This window comes from Aptenodytes forsteri, unplaced genomic scaffold (genome assembly GCF_000699145.1).
Source record: "Aptenodytes forsteri isolate BGI_AS27 unplaced genomic scaffold, ASM69914v1 Scaffold177, whole genome shotgun sequence".
Classification (NCBI taxonomy): domain Eukaryota; kingdom Metazoa; phylum Chordata; class Aves; order Sphenisciformes; family Spheniscidae; genus Aptenodytes; species Aptenodytes forsteri.
The window spans coordinates 335,864-358,226 of record NW_008795020.1 but is presented as its reverse complement, the minus strand read 5'-3'; the positions used below and the strand labels follow the sequence as shown (position 1 = coordinate 358,226).

Below are 22,363 nucleotides of genomic sequence, written 5' to 3'. Positions count from 1 at the left end.
AATTATTTGTATCTGCTGCTGTTCAGGTAGCACTTCATTTTGTTAGCTATTGGATCAGTAAGCTTCACATAAGTTTCACTTTAAAAAAATTCCCATGAAGAATCTGTAAGTCCTCTCAAGAATTTCCTGTCTGTGAATGTGACATACAATCACTCCAAAGATGTAACCATACTATGGCTTCAGTTAAGTTATGGACTTGTTTTACTTTAAAGTAGTAATATTGAATATGTTCTTGGTGGTAAAAAAGGTATAGAAAACAATTAATTAAGAAACAGCTGCTTGCATAAAATGGATGACTTAGTATTTCTACATTGAGGTCTCCAAAAGAGTAAAGATTTGTATGCTTTCACACCACCGGGTAAACAGCTCAAATTTTAGGCTCCTCGGAGATATTCACAAAAGTTTAAAGCTTAATTCAGTGCTCAGGAATGAGATCTGCTGTCCTTCAAAGGGTAAGGTTCAACAACACTGGGTTGAAATTCTAGTCCAGGCAAACCAGAATGTCCTGGCATCATCATCTCAAGGTACCTGCAACCATGCCCATACCAGGTGCGAGTACTGCTTAGACTGTATCTTTCTAACTCTGAGCAACTAACTGTAAAGGTAAAGGGGAAATAATCCATATAAAACTGAGCCTCAGAAACACCGTGCTCTGTTACCCCAAACAAAAAGTACAATCCAATGCAAACCAGCTCTTAACGCAGTAACAGGCCACTTCAGACATATATTCAAAGCACTGCTAACTAACACGATAGCAAAAGGGTGATGAAAATGTAATTGACAGCATAGAGTAACATAAATGTGACTATTCCTATTATCCCCTTCCTTGGCAGGGAAGATGGAATGACAAATTAAACTAGCAAAGCTAAACACTGATGCTAAGCCCTCTTTTACTCTTCATCTTCATTCATGATGTGTCTCAAGCAATATAGCACATAAATATAACTATGATAGAACATTCCATCAAGAAATATAAAGCTAACATATTTGTTTCCTCAAGAAATATATATCCATTTTAATTTAACTGTTATAAGAAATAAGAATTGTATAAAAGCAAATTTCTATCAACTGTAATTCACTGCTATCTGGAAATGCTCCAACCCAACAAAGTAGTAGAGCTGCTAACTGGGACATGCCCGTAGGTAATACACAGTAGTAAAAATTGCTCCTTGCAGCCATGAGGAAGCTGGAGAAAAGGAGGAGGAAAGCAGAATAACCAATCTGTAGTTGCAGTAACTCAAGGATTAAGGAAACGTACAGACAAGGATTTTCTGTTAAATCCAGCCACAAAAATTAAATTTATGAAATGTCACCAACCTTCAGTTTGTAGTCCAAGATGCACAAATCTGACTTTCAGAGGTACTGAACATACTCAGTTTCACAACTAATGCCAAAAACTTCTGGTACCACGAGAAGAACAAACTCGTCAGCAGCCAAAATGTACAGAAACCCAAATAAACTGAGTTCTGAAATGACTTTGCAACAGTAAGTTGCCCAAGGCGAAAAGAAGTTGCGACAGGCTCAGGGGTCTTCTCACCATCCTATCTGCAGCCTCAACCACAAACCCAACTTTTCTCAACTAAGGCTAGACTGGACAATAAGAAAGTAGGTACTGAAGACAGAACTCACTAAACCTGAATCTGAAGTTAGTATAACAGGACTCTGTACGAAGGGAAGTGCTTAAACAGACAAGCCCTTTCATGGACTAATTCAGCACCAATGCAGAGCGCAAACGGAATGCGTGCTTCCATGCCTGTACGAGAAAGGGGACAAAGGTACAGAGTCAGGTAACAGATTTTTGTAACTGCAGCATTCACTCTTGGGTTTACAGATTAGAGAGAGATATATATCCGCACATATTTAATGTTAATATGGTGATTCAAACATGTATTTCTAGCTTTTATTTGTAAAGATTTGCATTTCCACATATGTTCAGTCACTTGTGAAAGTGAGTCCCGTTTTTGTCTGTGCCATAACGGACCTCACCATGAGCAACAATACCATAAAACTATTTGGCACAACCAATAGCCATCCAAGGACAACTAGTACAGGCTGTTGTAATTCAGGTTTATACTAATTATATAAAGGTTTATATGACAATTCAGGTTTACACTGGCAGATAAAATTGCCTTCCGTATCCTCGGACAATCATTACCATGATCTCCGTGACCCTATAAAGGATTAGCTGGTTCATCCAGAGACCCATGTCCACATCACTATGCAATCCCCCAAATACAAGGCTTGGACAGTGAGGTTCAGAACTACCACAGAATCATCTGAGGTCCTCAAAAAGCTGGCGAGACAAACATTTATTGGGAAGGAACAACATGTAATTGATATTGTTCTGGGGACGACGCAGGCACCTTCTCAATGTATGTTCTTGTATATTCACCCTTTCCACAGCTCTCCCAGCCCCTTCTGCATAAAAAAAAAAATCTTAGTAGATGTGCTCTTCAAACTTTACCGTCTTTCATTTATGTCTCTGTAACCATATGTCAAAACAGATTTTCTTAACAGAACGTAAAATTTGTTTAGATAGAACTTTCAAAAATTAACTGAGGCCAATTTGGCTTACACAAAAGAGGTAAAAATACCAACACAACCCTTCCTCATCCTCCCCCTTTCCCATCAAAACCAAACTACATTACCCTCTGTTTCCTCCACCTGCAAAATATATTCAGTGCTGAACAAATGATGATGATTAAGTTCTTCAAAGTTAGGGAGGGTTAAAGGTCACACCTGCTATCAAACTGTTTTGTTTCGAAAAGCATGCATTAAAAAAACCTGTGTACACTTGGGTGAATTCCAGCAGTGTAACCAATCCCTTGCAGCTGTTGTGATGACTCTATTATACCGGTCAATAGGAAAAGTTATCCCTGAAAACTATGCCCCAAAAATTCTTTAGTTATGCTCTAAAATACAGAAATGCATGGCAAAACCAGATCTTTCCCATTTAATTAACACTGCTGTGTCTAATTTTTGAAGTATTATGCTTCCATTTAGCCAGTTTAAATAACACCACTAACCTCCAAAAAAAAAGTCTAGACAGAAAAAAAAAATCCTCATCAGTTTTCATGAGAAAGAAATGGTGAATTCCGTAATTGCGCTGGGACAAAAGCCAAGCTGATCTGTGTATTAAATTACCTCTGTACTTAGTTCTCACAAGTTTGATAGTGGAAAGTGACAATCACTGTTGTTTGTGACAGAACTAGCACATCCAAGTTATTACATAAATTACAGTCACTGATTAAAATCTAATACATACTATGCACCAAGGGGGGAGAAGGGAAGGGGGAAGAAAAGGACAGGCTCTATTCTACCACCATTTACTGCAAGTCTCAGCCCTTATTCAACAGATGCTTTGCTTCATCCTGTCCTTTCCTAATGGCGAGTTTAGACTGAGCACCATACAATGAGGAACTACAGAAAGAAAGGATAACTAGATTGCTTAAAAACCCCAGATGTTTCTCAATGTGAAATGTATTTGGTAGACCAGCATCCTTCTGTGCAACACAGTGAAAAGGAGGAATGGTGATTTTAAAAAGCATTGCTATAATATCCAAAAGTTATAATATATATAACAGAGAGAGGAGCTTGGTCCTAATTTCATGAACCACAATGAAGAGCAAGCTTTTGGAAGTCAAATATTATTAAATCTAGTTCTATAACGTTCATGTTACCTGGACATTACATGGCACAAAGCAATGTTTCATGACCATGTTCCTCAGCATGGGACCGTTCCAAATGAATTTAATGCTTACTAATAAAATTATGTATGGTTTTCTGTTTTTGCAGTGCATTTGTTTCATTAATCTAATGCATTTCAGGGGAATACAAACCGTAACGTATCAGAGGACACTAAAAGTACTTAGATATTTCGAGACATTCTTTTGCAGTCTTTCTTTGTAAACTTCAGTCATGAGAAAGGTATCAATTTAAGTAACTACCTTTGCCTCACACCACAAGGAATCAATGCTACCTGCTTCCTGAGCAGGTGCAAGAAACCCTGGAGAAGGTAGCCATGAAATAGAAAATTAGGAAAATGGGCTGTGTTTTGAAGCATATTTTGAAGACAGTTTTCTACCTGTTGTGGAGCGACCAGCATTTTAAAAAAATATTAGTGGCTACCAATAACCTAAAAGGTTGAAAAAAATACTAATATGATCTTGAACATCAACATTCCTTCCTGAGCAGGTGCAAGAAACCCTGGAGAAGGTAGCCATGAAATAGAAAATTAGGAAAATGGGCTGTGTTTTGAAGCATATTTTGAAGACAGTTTTCTACCTGTTGTGGAGCGACCAGCATTTTAAAAAAATATTAGTGGCTACCAATAACCTAAAAGGTTGAAAAAAATACTAATATGATCTTGAACATCAACATTCCTGCCTACATGGATAGTAACTTTTTTTTTTTAAAGAACAGTTAAAAAGTGTCAATACATCCCAACACATACTTCCATATTAACTTAAAACAATGCCAATGGGCTGTGTTTTGAAGCATATTTTGAAGACAGTTTTCTACCTGTTGTGGAGCGACCAGCATTTTAAAAAAATATTAGTGGCTACCAATAACCTAAAAGGTTGAAAAAAATACTAATATGATCTTGAACATCAACATTCCTGCCTACATGGATAGTAACTTTTTTTTTTTAAAGAACAGTTAAAAAGTGTCAATACATCCCAACACATACTTCCATATTAACTTATCCAAACAATGCCTTCCTAAAACATTTTGAATTCCTATTATAACTCTGCATATTTCCCTGGCTGAACATTTGACTTCTGAGTTATTTCATGACACTTGGATGCAATTAATTTCTATTTCATCTTCAGCGTGCAGATGTAGAGGCTGGAGCTCGGACATAGAAGGGCTTTTCCCCTTTGCCTGTGGGGCTACCACCCCCGACACAGGGCAACACAGAGGCACTGCCTGGGATTGTTGCACCCTGTTCTAAGGTGTAAAGCAACAACTAACAGCATCACAGATAAATCTGAAACTAGTCAGTACAGGTGCTTCTCTTCTGTTTCATTCCTGGGAGACAGCAGCGAAGGGAAGCAGAAAGCTGTGCTCCCAGCAGCAATATCCAGCTGATTCTGGTGCTTTGCTTCCAGCCTTGGCTGAAAGGTGCTGTCTCCCAGCTGGAACCAGCACTAATTGAGGAAGCACTGCTCTTCTTCAGACCACTGCCCACCATCAAGCAGTTTATTATGAACCCCCAGCTGAATGGACTAGAAGCATTGCAAAAAAAGGTACGCACCAGTCTTTGCAACCACTTTTCCTACTTCATTGCAGAAACTGGTCTTAGATGAAAAGGTATTAACTGCTGATGAATGCCATCCCTTAGCAAATCCAGCTGAGATCCGTGCTCAGTGACGTTTGAGTATTAACAGTGACAGTCAACCATAATTTCACGGCTCAAACCCAGGCGCAAGTGTAGCATGGAAAGGGTCACTGACAGCAACTCGACAGATTAGGGAAAGAACAATTTTCCAAACAATCATTCAGAGAAAACTAACTGGTCAGGTGGCTGGTCTCCTTCATTTTGATGCTGAGCTGCACAAAATTTTGAAAATAAATGTATAGCTTACAGCTATTTATCATGAAGTACTTGTTACAGGGCTGTCAATAATCACTAATAGTACTGCAGATAACACAGCAGCAGAAGCAATCATGACAACCGCTCCAACAGAATGGGATCCAGAATAAATGAAAACTGTAGACATTGCAGTAAATCTGTAACACCTTCAGTTTCTGGCAGTATGGACAAACACTGACTGTTTCACATAATCTTAATTCTACTTTCCTCATGCAGGTATTCATAAAAGCGATGTATTATTTCTCTTGATACAAGTAACATCCCATCCATAAAAACATATAGCATATTTGTGATACAGTGTACTCTTTAGGACACAAACTTTATCTTCTTTCTGAAGCACCTTGTATACCGCAGGTGTCTAAATATAGCGATACCAAAAATTAATCATTAAAAAGCCAACAGCAGAAAAACTAATTTTGCACTCTTGCCTTTCACTTAAAGATTCACTTGAGTCAAAAATGTTAAGTTACAATAAATAGCTGTACTTACTGAAAAAAAACAACAAACCAACATCAATATAAAGACTCCCCTGTCCAAGGATTATGAGGTGTTTAACCTCAATGCTTTACTTTGCCAGAGGGAAGCTATTCCCTTTGTTGGTAGATCTAGTTACAAGAAGCGATAAAACATAGCTTTTTGTCATTATTACACTCAAGGATAAGCTAAATCCCTGCAGGATAGAATGAGATATGCATCATATTGTACGCCTTCCATTAGAACATAAAATACAAACTAAATCCCAGCAGAGGAAGAAAATCCTCGTGTTTTCAGAATGTCATTGACCCATGAGAACAATATGAATTGCTCTTAAATATCAAGCTAGCTTTTGCTGCTGTATCAGGTATAACACCTACATGCTTTATCATTTTAACAATCACTACAAACGCTCAGACAACAAATCCAACAGATTAAGTTGCCAAAAAAACTTTTTACAAGCCTCCCAATTTAATTTTTTGCTATAATGTGTAGTTTTCCTTGATTCTAATAATGAATGAACTCTAGATGTTTTTTAAACGTGGTGTTTTTTGTATTTGTCTGCACTTAGGTTTACTTACTTAAATCTATAAAGGAAGAATAGGACAACCCACAGCAGAAGGATATTGTAAAGATGACAGAGAATCCAGTTTTCTGGTAAGTTGCTTTTTTTAAGGTTTTATCGAAAGCAAGAAAAATGCAAAGAATTTTCTTGTTCTCTCCCACATAAAATGTCAAGGAACAATCCAAAAGGATTTTAATTTTTATCTCTAGATTATCAGGGTGTGATGATCTGAAACTGCTATTTCATCTCATTAAAAAGTGTGAAATCTCAATGTTGCAGCTTTGCTTAACCTTTTATTTATGAATTATTTCTGCTATGACTATTCTTATGCATAAAATTAAGCAAAATGAAAGTCTTTATAGTAGAGACACCAAAAATCAATATGCTATTTGACAACTATATTACAGATGTCAATTCACATTTTATAGTTGAGATACCAAGCTTCATAAAGGTTCCTGTCTGCTCCTCTTGTGTGCTTACCTACCTCTTCAGTTCTGAGGATCTGCTCTATGTTCATAGCAAGTATGAGCAAATAACATTGCCTTTCCGCAAGGAAAGCAGTTGTAAGGAAGGTGTTAACAAATCATCGTCCAAGTGATTCTTGCTCTATCTGATTTAAATTTAGCATAAAAGTGTATGCTCATGCACATTGGGTAAAACCAGATTCTTTGAACGGCAGTGGCAAACCTTATATACCTAACTAAGCCAAGGTTTTGCTCACTTTCTGCTATGAAATCAATATTAAACTTTATTAACCTACTTTGAAAAAGTAACACGTAGTTTTGACATCTCCCAATCACAAACTTCTGGCTCACGCCAACATACAACAGGAAAATGTGTTTCCATCAAGTCAACAGAGATGGGAAGAGGCCAATGCAATCATATTGACATCCTATACACATGTATTTTCATTTGGAAGGTATTTTGGTACGTTTAGTATCCCAATATGATTCATTATATGCTAAAATTAAAACTTCTATAAATTTATAGCATACAGATGACTTGAAATTGAAATGCTCCTATAAACATCTCCAAGGTTTGGTTCCCTCCCCCCTCCTTTTCCTCGCTGCTCCATACGGATGGTATACATGCAGGAGCCCAGGATTTACTTACAAAGTTTTCAGTTTAAGGTTCTTTAGAACCTCATTTTTGCAATACTGACTTCTAATGCCTTCCCTCTTTCATCTTCAACAACTGACTAAATATTATCAACTGCTAGGAAAGCTGGCTCTTTTCCTTAATAGTGTCTACCTGATATACTTGTCTTGAATCACGTTCTCTGTTGGAAAATCTGACAGCGTATGAAGGAGCCAAGTAATATACACCCTACGAATATTTTTCTTGTATTCTTCTTTCCCTAAACTTTTCTCCAATGAGTGTAGCCACTTTTAAACACAGTTCTCAAACTGTCAATGAGAAAATTGCCATCAAACATACTTCAACTGGATTATCCCAGCTTTAAGTGGCAAAGTTTATACAGAATTTAAAGTATATTCTTCTTCAAAAGGTTTAATTGAAGCTATATATATACACATATATTCCTTTAACTTCTGAAGCACTAAGGGCAGGACCACATATAGTACTGCTTGGCAAGTTAAACAAAAGTTCTGAACTATTCAAGACATTAAAAAAGGCTTAGTAAAATACCACCATGAATCGTTATTTGAAAACAAGCCAACAGCTAATTTGGAGCAGACTAATATTATTTCAAGATCCTTCACAAGTCTAAAACCATTAGTCTTTTTTCTTTTCTTGGTAATTACAGTGAAATTAATAGAAATGTTCTGGGATTTAAATGATGACTAGAGTAGTTTTCAGCATTTTTACTGGCAAAAAGTTCCTTCCTTAGAAATATTTTATTTCAAAGCTGTTTTTATTACATTTCCCAGTTGAATGGAGCAATGCAAGGTCACGGTCACATCTTGTATTTCTCTGACAGACAGGAAATTAACACGACCCAAGAAATCACAACTTACACACAAGAAAAACTCCATCCCCTGATACCAAAGAGAATGAGAGAGATGTACAAGAGCACCTATTTTTATCCAGGTATTTCTCCACAAAGGCTGAAATCCATGTTCTTGTAGGCATTAATGATTGACATTAAGCATATGTAAGTTTGACTCTGGAGTAGGGAGACTTCAGACTGTCATATATCACGCTTCAACTGGTACATGCTTCAGTCTTCCTTCCTGTGCAGATGTAAGAATTTGTGAATGTAAGTCACCGGGGGTTCGTTTTTGCTCTCAGAAAACCTCTTTTGACAAGAGAGCTTTTTTGAAGGTAGACTACAAGCCCTTACAATTTCTACAAATTATTAGACTGACTATGGGGACAAATGCTAGTTTTTATCTTTCTACATATTAAATCTCTTGCAGCAAATGAAAATACCACTACTTGAGCAATTTTGTTCTAAATTTAGCAAAGTATTTCACTTCAAACATACATTTCGGTGTTGAGTTGCTGTTCCAGTGTCTGTGAATTTAGTCACTTAGAATGTCGTAGTTTTTAAATGATATAAAACAAGTGTATATTCAAAACAACTAAAAGATTTAAAAGGATTTACTAAGTAATTACAAAGAAGGCTCTCTAACTTATGCTGACATAGATGAAAAACTGTACATACATAATGTGACATCACCTTCTGTACCTCCTGAGATTAAATCTGTTTGCTCAGTAAGCAGCAAGCAAAAAAAGGGAATATTTATTGAACATTTAAAGGTTTTCAGTATTGTAGCTAAGACCCCACAAAAGCACTGCAAGATTAAACAGACTATAAACCAGACTTAATTAAAACTGTTCAGCAAAAAGTTAGCAAAAGTTCATCCACTTGACTGAATGAACTAAACATCCTACAAACTGGAAATGTAACGCAAGAATTTTGCGGAAAGGTATCCCACTACCATCACAGAAAATACTGGAAAAGTGGGAGAAATGATGCATGTAAGCTTTTCTAGTCCAGTACATTCGTCTATTTATGATTTTATTAAAAAAACTAATTTCCAAATAGAGAGGCCAGGCTTTCTGAAATATGATCAGCACTGGTAACTTAGGATTCCTACCTGTAACTTCCCTTACCTGTACTGATCTGTTAGTGGTACCGTCTCACTTCTATTTTGCATTGATAATCAAAGATTTAAGAGATTTCTTTATTCAGCAGATATCCTGGGCAGAAATCTCATAGCAATCTTAGTGTAGCAAAATTAATGCCAAATTGCTCAGGCATCCTGTGTATTTCTCCCTTGCATTGTATTTGGGTTTTTTTTGTTTTGTTTTACTGTTCAAGCACCACTGACAACTTAAAAGCATGCACATCTATTATTACTTACTGGGAGATGAAGAAGACATTGAAATGTCATCAGAGAGGAAGGACAAGTGATTTTGAAAGGAGCTAGAGACAGAGACAATTATGGCAACTTACAAAGAGCTTTCCAAAGTCAATGTTCCTCATTCTGCACTTTCCCCTCCATCATAAGGAAGACTGAAACCTTTTAAGAAGTAGGAATACCCAAATCTTTCAAATCCCATCTCTTTAAGAGTGCTGAAACTCAGGTCACTGGCCACATTTAGTTTAGACTTTTGCTCTTTGTTGTCTAGTGTTATCGTTTCACATTTGAAACTTATCACAATCTACTATTAAATTAAAAGTGCATGAGAACAACTATACATGGTCAAAGCATTCCAACAAACTGCCATCATTTTGGCTGTTCTGCCATGGTTTTTTTTTTTTTTACGTACTTGAACACAAATGCTCAGTTTTAAAAGTCGTCTCAAAAAACACACCGATCAGTCCTTTTCAAGAATGAACACAGCTGATACTGGTTTTCCAGTCAATTTAGTACAAAAGAAAGGACCCATGTTTTTTACCATTTCCCTCACATTATCAGCTTTATGTCTTCTGAAGACTGCAGTTCAAAGGCCCAGCAGCTTGCTAGTTAAGTACTAGCTCTTCTATAGTTCAAGGAAAGGTGAGGGATACAGGGCACGGGAAATTCATCTTCAAGCACACACAGAACCTGGAGTTTGTAAGTGGCAGAGACGAAAGGTCAAAATACGGCCAGGCTGGTACTCAGCTGCACTCAGACCAGAGCAGGAACCTTCCAAGTCTCTCTTTCCTATTGCAAAAATGCTTCCTTCAAAGCAATCTGAAGTCTAGACAAATACTAATGCTTAATTAGTACAATTAAAAGCCTGCAAAAATCCCTTGGACTGCCTAATTAATGAGATTATTTTTCTAGGCATGTTTTTTTTAACTTGGTCAGCCACAGAATTATGAACGGCATTTATATTCTGGTCTCTGTGTGTCAGCCCTTTGCTTTCAGCTCTGTGCAAGACTAATAGGAAGTGCAGCATGTTGTTAGCATAGCCAACAATGCACAATAATTATCATGGAAAGAGTAAATGAATTAATAAAACCAGAATAAACCTCAAGGTATCACACTCGGGGATAACGTAAGACTAAAAGTAAAAATGAGTAAAATGAGAAAAAATGAGAGCACAGCTCAAATTATTGACTGCCATGAAAAATAATTTCAGAGAAAGAAAAAGAACCAGTTTTTTTGGTTGCAGGGAGTGCTCCTCTTCCACACGTGCACAACAGAGAATCCCACATTTGGACTCAGTTTCAGAAGGATGCATGAGGCTGCTCTACATTCCCTTTCCTTTCGTCAACTACATTAAAATCCCCAAGCATGCCACTGGGCTGTTAATGCTGCGACATGAAAGGGAGCATCTAGTTTGTGGTTCCCATGTGCCTCCAGCCTTTTCATTCTGGGAAACTGTTGGATAAAGAATTCCTATTTTAGCATGGAATAAATGGCTTAAATGAGAATAGAGCCAGAATTTGTATTGTTTCCATACAAATTACCAACACACAGGAACTCCTGATCTACAGCACAAATCAAGATATTTGCAACACCCTGAACACTGAACGAAATGATGGTTTAACAGCTTTTGCCTTTTAGTTGCTAAAGGTTGATAAAAAGTTTCAGAAACAACCTTCGAAAATCTGACCTAAAGGATTTAAGATATCTATTTTTAATCTTCCTAGTGGAAGGGAGTAAGTCTCTTTTGTTAATCTATAACACAGAATATGCATATGTATTTTGTACAAAAGACATTAGTACACATTTCATATAAAAAGCAAAAATAAAAGTATCTTTTAATGCATCAAATACCGCAGAAGCTAACAATTTTCAAAATGGAAAATATTTAGATAGGTGGAAAATACTTCATTTAAAAAACTCCATGTAGGAGTTCTTCTGAACAGTTAATGTTGCTGAAATGAGAATATTTGAAAGTACTGTATACACATGTATACATATAATCAGCTCTGCAAGCCACACAGAATGTACTAGATAACAATTATCCTTTTCCTGGAACCAAGCAGGGAGCTGTTTCATAACAAAGTCTTGTTATTAAGATTGGTATTTGGCAAACATTCCCTTGCTTTTTGAAAAAACAAGAGCTTTTTATTTCTTTCTGGTTCTAATCTTTACGCCAAGTAACTAGAAGGAAAATATGAAATGGGTAAGAGGCAGCTATAATGTTCTATCCTCACTTCACAGCTTTTTCATTTTCATAGATCTCCTCTTAAAGTATTAATTAAAAGTGTCAGTATTCAAGTATGTCTGCAATACTGTTCAAACTGTGTGGCACAGAACTCTCAGATACAGCAGAACTCAGAATCCCACAACTGTCACATAAATCTGCAATGCCAAAACAGTTCAAAAGGTGGCTTAAATCTAACTGAAAGGAAGATGTACAATAAGTCTGAAGATATTAACGCTTTACCAGTTTCCTGACTCTGAAGTACTAAGGTTTTTGCCTTGCTTAGAATATAAATTGGTCTAGCAAGCAAAAACTTTGAATCCAGCAATTCAAACAAACTAGCTTTGGGAGCTAAAACCTCCAAACTAGGCTGGTGGGGGATGAGGAGCAATTTACATATACCCCAAAGTCTTAAACCTTAGTCAAACTAATGATTCTGTGAGGTTTTAAACTGATTTTATTTTCATGTTCTAGCTTGAGATGACTGCATGATCATGGAGAGATCATCCCACATGTCCTTTTATCCTGTCTTTTTTACCAGAGAGAATTCAGATGTTTTTCAGAACAGTTCTCTCTACTTATCTGCTTTAGCCAAAAGCATTAACAGTGTAGTCTTGAAATGTAAATAATAGTAGGTGATACAGAGCAGGTCTACGCTGAGCGAAGAGTACTTGTACGAATTTTTCATTTTCAATATTGCCAAAGTGCAAGCACTACATGCACTGGCAGTTTGGAGCAGTTTCCTTATCAGCAGTACCATCGGTTCATTCACAGCTCCCTGACCTCTTCTCCCCTACCTTTTGTCTCTGAGTCCACAGACCTAAGTTTTCTAAACTGTATCTCCAAAGAGAGATTCCAAAAGAGTTGGCATCAAGATTGGCAAGGATACAGGTAGCTTTTAACTGGTGTTTTCCCATTAAAAGGTTCACACACAGGTCTGAGAGAAGCAATTCAATTTGGTACCAGAAACAACAGCCATGCACAGCACTATTACCCCATGCTTTCCACAACCCTGAGACGACTTACTGAATGATCTCTGCACATTCTTCCTCTTCTGCTCCTATTTACATCCATACATTCCTATATAAATAATAGATTTTAGAAAATACCAGGAACGATTTTAAGAGTTTTCTGGTTTTACATTTCTTTACGGTAGTGTTTAGTTCTGCTAGAATATGCAACCCTTCATTATTTATTTTATCCTCCTTTCATCCCACTAAACATGCTGCTGGGCTGCAGTTTTACTCTTCCCTAGTGACCCCTAACTTGGTGCTTCTAGTTGTCAAGCATCAGTCTTCATACTTCTTCCAGTTCTTCACATTAACAAGCCTTACTTGGTTCCTCTTCCTCATTTCTACTGTCTACTCGCTGAAGGTTGCTGATGATTACAGAAGCAGATGGTAGCAAAGGAAGGGCAATAACTACCCACCTTTCCAGTGGCTTTAAGCCTCACGGTTTTCTTGAGATACATAAGTGCATTCAGTCTAAAAGGGTTACTTCAACATGAGCCCTCCAAAGGGGCAGGGTGGAGAAAAATCTTCCAATAGTACCTGAAAAGAAGAACTAATCATACCATGCTCCAAACAGGTAAGTTCAGAAACCGTTTGTCAGAAAGCAAATCAAGTCCTCGGACAATTGCATTCTGATATGGAGAGACGGCTAGAATTTTCCAGGGAGTGTTTTTGTGGTCAAGATATTACGCCCACTAAAAAAAGAAGTATGAACATGTTTGAATGAATTACATCTTAAATATGTGCACAAAATAACACAAAAAAAACCTTTGCTCAAGATCTTCTAACCTCAGAAAAATATCTAAAAATCATCAGAACCATTATGACCAACAGTTGACCTATTTTACCCACTTTTACAATAGATTTTTTTTTGCCACAATTATGTTGTAAACCACCGACCACTAAAAATATTTTCTTTTATGCTACAAGCCTTTTTCACCAATCTAAAAAAATTACCAGTTCCTGAGACATTCAAGTTACGGTGTATAGATGACATTTGCATGTAATTTAGTTTCAACTTCAAAGCTGAACACACTACAAAATTCCAGATCCAGCCAGCTTTAAGAGGATAGGACAAGTGTGGCATTATTTCAATCTGTCTTCTTTATACACTCCAATCTGCAATGATATACCAGAGCCACATTCCTTTAATATTAGGTCACTGACAAATGTTAAGCCTTGGGCTTCAAAACCTGACAAAACCTGTCGTGCTGAAACAATTGGTTACCTGCCCAGAGCTGTAAGCATTAGCGATACAGTTTGCAAAAAGTGTTCGCCCCCTCTATCACATCTTTTTCCTCCCTCTTAAACTTAAAACTATCACAAAATTTGAATGTTTTTCAAAAACTAGCGATACAGTTTGCAAAAAGTGTTCGCCCCCCTCTATCACATCTTTTTCCTCCCTCTTAAACTTAAAACAATATTTGAATGTTTTTTTCAAAAACACAAAGAACCAAAATGAAAGCTAGTTTGACTACACACTGAATTTAATTAATGTATCGTATGAGAACCTGCATTTTAAATAACCCTGTTAAAACATGCGCATGTTATAAAGCTGGATGATTTCCAAGTAGCCTTGTAAGAAAAATATCTGGAGAAGAAGCTGTCGTGCAGATTATAGGCTCAAAATGTAATAAAATTAAAGTGTGGAACAAAGATCATGTAAAAATATCACACACCTAAGTGTTACTCTTCTGTGTACAGAAAGTTAACTGAGCCTGTAAAAAATGACTATGCATTTATCACCTATTCTCTTTAGCACTGCAAAGTAACTACTAATGAGACAGTTTGCTTCTTCCTGAACATATATCCATCCAGCTGCAAGGTCGCATTCAGTTGCTCCCTGTTTTTACCGTCTACCAACATGTCTTCATTGAGAATGGCCTCTCCATATGATAAACTACATTCACAATGCAACAGGAGACTATTACATTTAGACACACCTTGTAGACTCTTCATCAGAGAGAAAAGTTGTCTTTGGTTCCATGCTAATAACACAAGTGATACAGTCAGACATACGCATTGTCCATTAATGCAGCCACGGCCAGCTTAAGGAGTTAAAATGCATACAAGAGGTCCAGCTTCCCCAACATGGCATGGGACCCAAGTCCTATTTACCACATATTTAGAGCTAAAAGAACAGGTAACAGCAAGCAGAAGCTAGGTGGCTTTTTAGAAGATGGACTCATTTGATTTGATGACCTGTGAGGCATATTACAAGTATCTTCTTGCTGAGAAAATCCAGCTGCCTTAGCTAGTAGGAAGTCCAGAAATGAAACAGTAACCACTTGATAGGGATATGTAGAGTATGCTAATGCATATAGTTGAGTTAATAACTACAGGTGCTTTAAAGGTCAGATTGTATCCTTATTTTGACTGCTAACAGTAAGATGAACATTTATCATAAATCATTATTTATAATTTATGTACAAATGTACACCATGGTGAGGAAGTGCAAGATGAAAAAAAGCATCTTGGCTAAAGATCCTAATCAGAGCAGTTCAAACAAAGTCTTCGTATTTGTGAAGTGCTATGGAAGACATTATTTTACCATATCTGGTAGAACTTTTCACTGTTTTTTTTTCTAGACTACTGACAGAACCACAGATTATGGATCACATTTGTTCCCTTCCTCAAGACTATGGAATATAGATGAAGTTTAACAGTCCTGCTGCACAGGAAGAAAAACAGTGAAATTAGTGCATCCATTCTGACAGTTTGAAAATTATGAATGACTGATTCTGTAATGGCTCAACCTCCTGCATATGTTTGCATACAAAATTATATAAGAAGTTTTCATCTTTACTTAACACTTAAACAAGTATGGGGTGGAAAAAACATGTCTGATTGTAAGCAGTTCCAACAACTAAGATTTTTTTCCATTTGTAAGAGGAATAACTGGCAGGGGAAAGCTGATTTGCACTTTGTATTATTATCTTTATTTTCATCTGCTTTCACCTTAAGGAAAAAAGCTTTATTCACTTTGGCTTTTTCCACATTACATATTTGTCCCAGTCTGATATTCTCAGAAGTTTAAAATTAGTGTGTCATATATTTCATCAAGACAAAATCATTATAACTGACCAAGAAATACTTGTAGGTCCAAGTTTTAGAGCAAGGATGCAGATGCTGGATGATAGGGAGAAGGGTAGCTTTTATTACCCTGGTGAAAATTCATCCAGTTTGGTTCAATTACAATTCCGAAAAAAAACCACCTTGCATAAAAGCTTTAAAGTGTCTTAGTGCAACGGGGAATTTGATTTTTAGAAATTGCCTCCTGGACTATTTTGTGCAGGACCAGCAGGCTGTAGAAGATTTTCCTTGTGATTGTTGCTCCTTGTAGCTGGGACTACTGTCACTGGAACTCCAAAACTAACAGATACAAAGAGGCAAGTTTGCATGACATGGAGGATAGAAAGGATTAAAACCTGGAACAATCCAAAATTTCTCAATCCTAGCACAACTTTGAAGTTTAGCAGATACATACACTGAAAGACATGGAGGCAGCTCACTGAAACAGCTCGTCTGACAAAGAAAAAACAGCCAGTACATTTATGAACAGAATAGTTGAAAGTATTTTTCAGCGCATCTTTTTGAGGAAATACGAGTTTTGATTAGACTTAGAACAGACATACCAGTTCTTTCAGTGCTGTCTTAGCTATCTCTGTATTGGTTTGCTTCACACAATGTAAGCGTACACCTTGTCTTGTAAAAGAGTTAATGAGCTTCCAATCAATCCCCAAGAATTAAAAAAAAAAGAAAGCCTTTTTCCCACCCCCCAGAAAGAACGAATTCACTTCAGGAATATTCATGTAGCACAGCAAAATTAGTTTCCTGACTTGGTTTCTTCTTTTAAAAAAGTTGGTAATGCACCAAAGATTAACACGTAAAAATACTGGGGAAGAAATTCTGTTGATCTTCCTTTTTGATATTCTGCTTTTGTAAGAAAATGGAATAGTTATGGAAAAGGTTACCCATACTGAGAACTAACAAATAATGCAATTTGCTTACCTCATCCTGGCTATATGGTGCTGCACAGGCTGATGCTGAAAATGGTCAGGCCACTGATGGTGAAGGCAGAAGGATGGGGAGGGCTGAAGACAGCAGGCAGGCTGATATATGGGGGTGTGTTTTTGGCAAATAGATGCTGAATACTCAGTATGTGGCTGCATGCAGCACGAAGTCATAGGAGATGGTGCTGAGCTGCCAACCACTGAATGACATTCTTGCTTGTTATTATGGCTACTTAAAGAATGATGGTATGGACAAGGGTGGCAGCATTGCGACAACATCTGCTGAGTTCTTTGGTTGTCTAAAGGCAGAAAGGATGGTTTGATTGTACCATTAAGTTGCAGGCAACCATTTGGACTCGCTTTTGTTCTTGGTGTTTCCTTGGATGGGAGTTGTTGGACCGTGACATCTCCGTCATTAGCTGCAACGATACCTGGGCCAGTAGCATTTGACAAGATGCTGCCATTGCTCAGAACCACTGAGTCACTGACATTGCTCATAGCCATGCTCCAATTTCTTGGTGGATATGTGATGTTCCTGAAGAAACAAATAAAGCAAAGTTTACAGAGCTGCAGTGTTTTCAGATGCTCAGAAATAACTTTAGATTAAAATGAGTAAAGCTCCCCTCATCTTCATCTTTCACAACACAGGAAAATGGAAAGGAGTCACTCACACACTGTCAGGAATGGAGGACTCTCACTTGTTCAACAAAGTTAAGAGTGAAGTTACATAAATGCTCAGTGATTAAGCCGAAATATAAGTCTAATGAATAGACATTTGATAGTCTCTGGATCACAGCTAACAAGTAATGGTTGAGATGCACGGGAACAAGATCATTTTGCACAAGACTAAGTAATAGCCACTATTTATGAAAACAGATTTTGGTATAAACTGTGTAACCATCCACACCTTGCACTGCAATTTGCTTGTGTGCTTTGAAAGCCAGCAGGAGTCAGGACCACGCAGCAGAGATTGTTTAATAATCATTAACGTGCTGGTTTCAGTAACCTCCTTTCCTATCTCCAATTTCTATTGAAAACAAGGCATATTTATATTTTTTAAGAAATTCTTTTAAAATGCCTTATTTAAATAAATCAAGCCACTCCAGCAGACGCCTGTCAAAATTTTTGGATGGTAGACTAGGTCTTTAGCAGAAGCTCAAAATGAACTGTTACAAATACTAAAAAGATACCCTGGAGGTATTTAAAGACATGTAGATGTGGTGCTTAGGGACATGGTTTAGTGGTGGACTTGGCAGTGCTAGGGTAATGATTGGACTCGATGATCTTACAGGTCTTTTCCAACCTAGATGATTCTGTGATTCTAAGATAAAATACAACCACATGTTTTTCCCAAGCTTAAAAAAAGATAATCCCAGGATTAAATTACTGCTGATTGAGAAGCTCATGCTTCTGAGAGACACGTATTCCAAAGGCAGTTAAGAAATGCACTGTGCTGTAAATAAAGGATATTAAAGATTGTCTTCTACAAAGTCTTGTCTTTTTCAAGCAAAATGTAAAAAGTGAAAACTATTAACACTGGAAAGGTGACTGAGGAGCTTGGCTCAAAGTCAAAACCTATCTATCTGAGGTGCTTGCAGCACTCAATTTCCCCCCGTGTTAACTATAATCGTGTTTTAATAAGCTTTGAAAATAAGTTGGAGATTATTATTTTGATAAATAACACAAAAGGTCAAACATCACACTTAGATAAGAATTTGTTTCCCAAGTTACATGGGGAGGAGGGAGGAAAACGAGGAAGAAAGAACACTAATTATGTACTATTTAGAAGAATAAATCAATACTTGCTTAAAACATAGAATCAGTTAATTACAACTGCTTTGGCTAACTTAATGTTACCTTTTTGATACTGAATTTAATCAACAACATTCCAAGTCCAAATTGCAAGGCTTGCATTACAGACACTGAACTTTGCAGAAAGACACAACATACAGATTAAGACAGATAAGCGAGGAAGTTTCTAACTCGTTTTCTTCCCCAATACCTTTGCTGAGTGCTCAGAGAGCTAAGCCTGCCCAGCCAGCTGAGCTATTTAATTGCCTGAATGCTAATTCTGAGCAGAAAGTGCTTTGCAGAGTGGAATGCTACCCCCAGCAGCCCCCCCACGCAGCATCTGCCCTAGACATAGCTAAATCCTTCACTTCTGAAACAAAAATTAATCCTCTGCTATTTGTTCTAGATCATGTGCAGAGCCAGATGCCCTGGGAAATCACTTTCATTTAGACAACCACTCAGAATGGGAGAATATGCTGCTCGACGAGCAAATTTTTTCCAGCCTCCAATTCCACACATTCCTGCCGAGTACCCCCTCCCCTGGCCCAGGCAAGTCAAGCCCATGGAGGACTTTCTGCTGAGCAGAGAGAGTAAATTCAAGTGGCTGGCTAAACTTCGTTTCAGTCTGAAGAGACATATTAGTTATGTGAAATACTGCTGTGTTTGAACAGTCTGGTTTTCTCTCACACTGTAGGCAGCTTCAAAGCCTGCTGAAGTGGACAGAGCCAGAGCTGGACATCAAGGCAGAGAAAGCTCCTCTCAAGTCGTCTGGCAGCATTTTAGGAATTTCTCACTGCTTATTTTCACATTCACTCATATAAGAGACAGGCTGCGTGGTGATGTTGTTACATTTCTGTTTCTAAGTTAGACACATCCATGCTTGAAACTGCTGTACACTGATCAAAGTTACTGTTCTGCAGACTACTATTATAACTGAAAATAAAGTATGGAGACACTGCAAATATCTAGCCCTTCAAGAAGACAGATGCACCGTTCTTTTTGCTTTAAACCCAGGACATCTGCAGCATGCAGCAATTGAGATAACAAGATGTAATTTTTAGTAGCTGTTTCAAATCACTTTACAAAGGAAACCATGCATTTACACGCAAGGCACACATGTGCCAGACAGAGATGCAAGCTAACTCACACCCACGGAAGCTGGACAATCCCAGCACAGACACACAGGCTTGGGACCTTCAGCGTGTCTGTGCCCCTCATGAACACCGACACAGGAATTATAACTTTTGTTCCAGACAGCCCAGCAGCCTCCATTTAATATGATCAAAGATAAAATGCTTTATTTTCAACTGATGTAATATTTACCTGCATGCCTTTCAGTTTAAACACAATCTTCAGAAAGACTCTTTAGAAACTAGTAAATTCAAAGAGAAGCCAAAGATGATCATCATCAGTACCACAGCATATAATTGTGCCTTTGTTCTCCTTTTGAACAGGCTACTCAAGAGCTATCTCAAGCTATAAAAATTTTAACAGATCAAGCTGATTCTTTCTTTCTTCCTAAGCCTTGAGAAACTATCGAGTTCTGTCCATTTTCATGGAGTCTTTGAGCAAGGCAATGGAAGCACCTGCTTACCTTGAAGTTCTTTCAATGCCATATTAAAGTAAGCATGTGTAAGGTAGCCATCTGATTAAGTATTTTATTCAATCACAGTTAAGAAGAACTGGGACTCAAACCCATTCTCTAGAATATGAGTTGGGCTGTATTTTCTCATTTGGTTTGGTAGCTTTTCTTTTTTTAAACAAATGTAAGATGGTTGATGTCACTTGACAAGTCTAACGTTATCCAAGTTTTGTTTCACTCATGTTTGAAGGTATGAAAAATTATGTAGCATGGTACTTCATTTGTGTCACGCTCTATACAAGCAACTGCAATTCCACTGACAGCAAAACTGCACCTGCAGCTATTGCACCAAAATATATCCTTAGAATACATTCTTATCTCTCTGTATTTTGTCTCCCCTACCACAACTGCAGTGACTGGGAACATACTGTGAGATGTAATGGCCCAAGGAAACAGTTAACTGAGAATCTCCCCTTTAGAGGATGCACAAACAGGCAAGCTAAATGAAACAAGTAAAAGCACAGTAAGATTTTAATAGCATATGAACCTGGAAAAACAAAGAACCTGATCATCATGAAAAAAATCTAAACCCAAGAATTTTTCAAAATGCAGCTTTTAAGATTTCTGAATTCTTTCAATGCTGAAAGTTTATTTTTGCTGCATTCCTCAGAATGCTTTAGGATTTAGTATCCCCCAACAGAGTGAGGTTTTTCAGACTTATTCCAATTTACATCTGAAGGTTTTGAAGCAATGGACAGGACAGGTATTCTGAATAATGAGGTTGTAAATAATACAGGTTTTAATATAGACAGTCCTACTTAACAGAAGATTAAATACAATTAGAAAAAGTATTAACCTACATGTTTAATACATCACATGTAGGTATCCACCTCTCCAGCTGGACACACAGTGTTTTAAGCAGTAACATCTATTTAGAAATTATGCCAGCTGGACTGCTAAGGAAAGAAAACTAGAATTATCTTTAATTACTGCACGCCTGATAACAGTAACTGCTAAGAAAGCACTTTAGCCATGCAGTTCAAAACAACAGCTTGGAAGAGTGTCATATCTGGAAAGTACCACGGTCTGTAGAGGCAATGTTACTTAGTGACAGTTTTATGGAGTAATCTCTCTATTTGTGGAGCTAACAATGAACACAGCTTAGCCAGCAGACATCTGCCATCTGCATTGCAAGCCCTTCAGGAAATAAAGTAATGCTGTACCACACTGAAACTATGTAGGATTTGGTGTTCCCTAACTGGCATGTTCTTTTTAGACCTGGATTAAGTTCACCTGTTCCTTTGGCTGCAACTGAAAGAATTTTTCTTCACTTTAAAGTTTCTTTAAAAAAAAAAAAAAAAGACTTAAAAAAAACATTGGTTCAACAAATCACATCTGGACTCATAATGCCTGCAATTGAGAATGACAGAAGTGCAAAGTCAAGAGGGAATGATGTAGTGGAAATTTAGTATAACCTAGTATATTAGTATAGATAATTTATAGATCTTTACAAGATGACAGAAAACAGCTAAGTGTTAAGGGTTGTTCTAACCATGTAAGAGAAAAATTCCCCAAAATCTGTACATCGCACTAAAATAAGCTGGTTATAAGACTTTACATTTTTCATTTAAGGCAGGACAAAACTCAAATTTCATTTAAAAGTTATCTAAAGCCTTTCAGCTGTAGTCAGCATCGCGCCACTCAGCCAGCTGAACCAGTCCAGGTTTTCTGGACCTTGCAGACCTGTCAACTACAAAGCATCGTGGTTCTGAGATGAACATG

General features: G+C 37.4%; 1 protein-coding gene across 1 annotated transcript in view; it reads right to left on the bottom strand.

The window, feature by feature from the left end:
* The window catches only part of DISP1 (dispatched RND transporter family member 1), a 36,097-nt gene extending 18,358 nt beyond the window's left edge, over nt 1-17,739 (bottom strand). Inside the window, exon 1 of the mRNA XM_009275753.2 lies at nt 17,207-17,739. Coding sequence (XP_009274028.1) covers nt 17,207-17,712 — 506 coding nt within the window. The 5' untranslated portion in view covers nt 17,713-17,739. The remainder of the gene's footprint in view (nt 1-17,206) is intronic.
* Nucleotides 17,740-22,363: the final 4,624 nt, after the last annotated feature.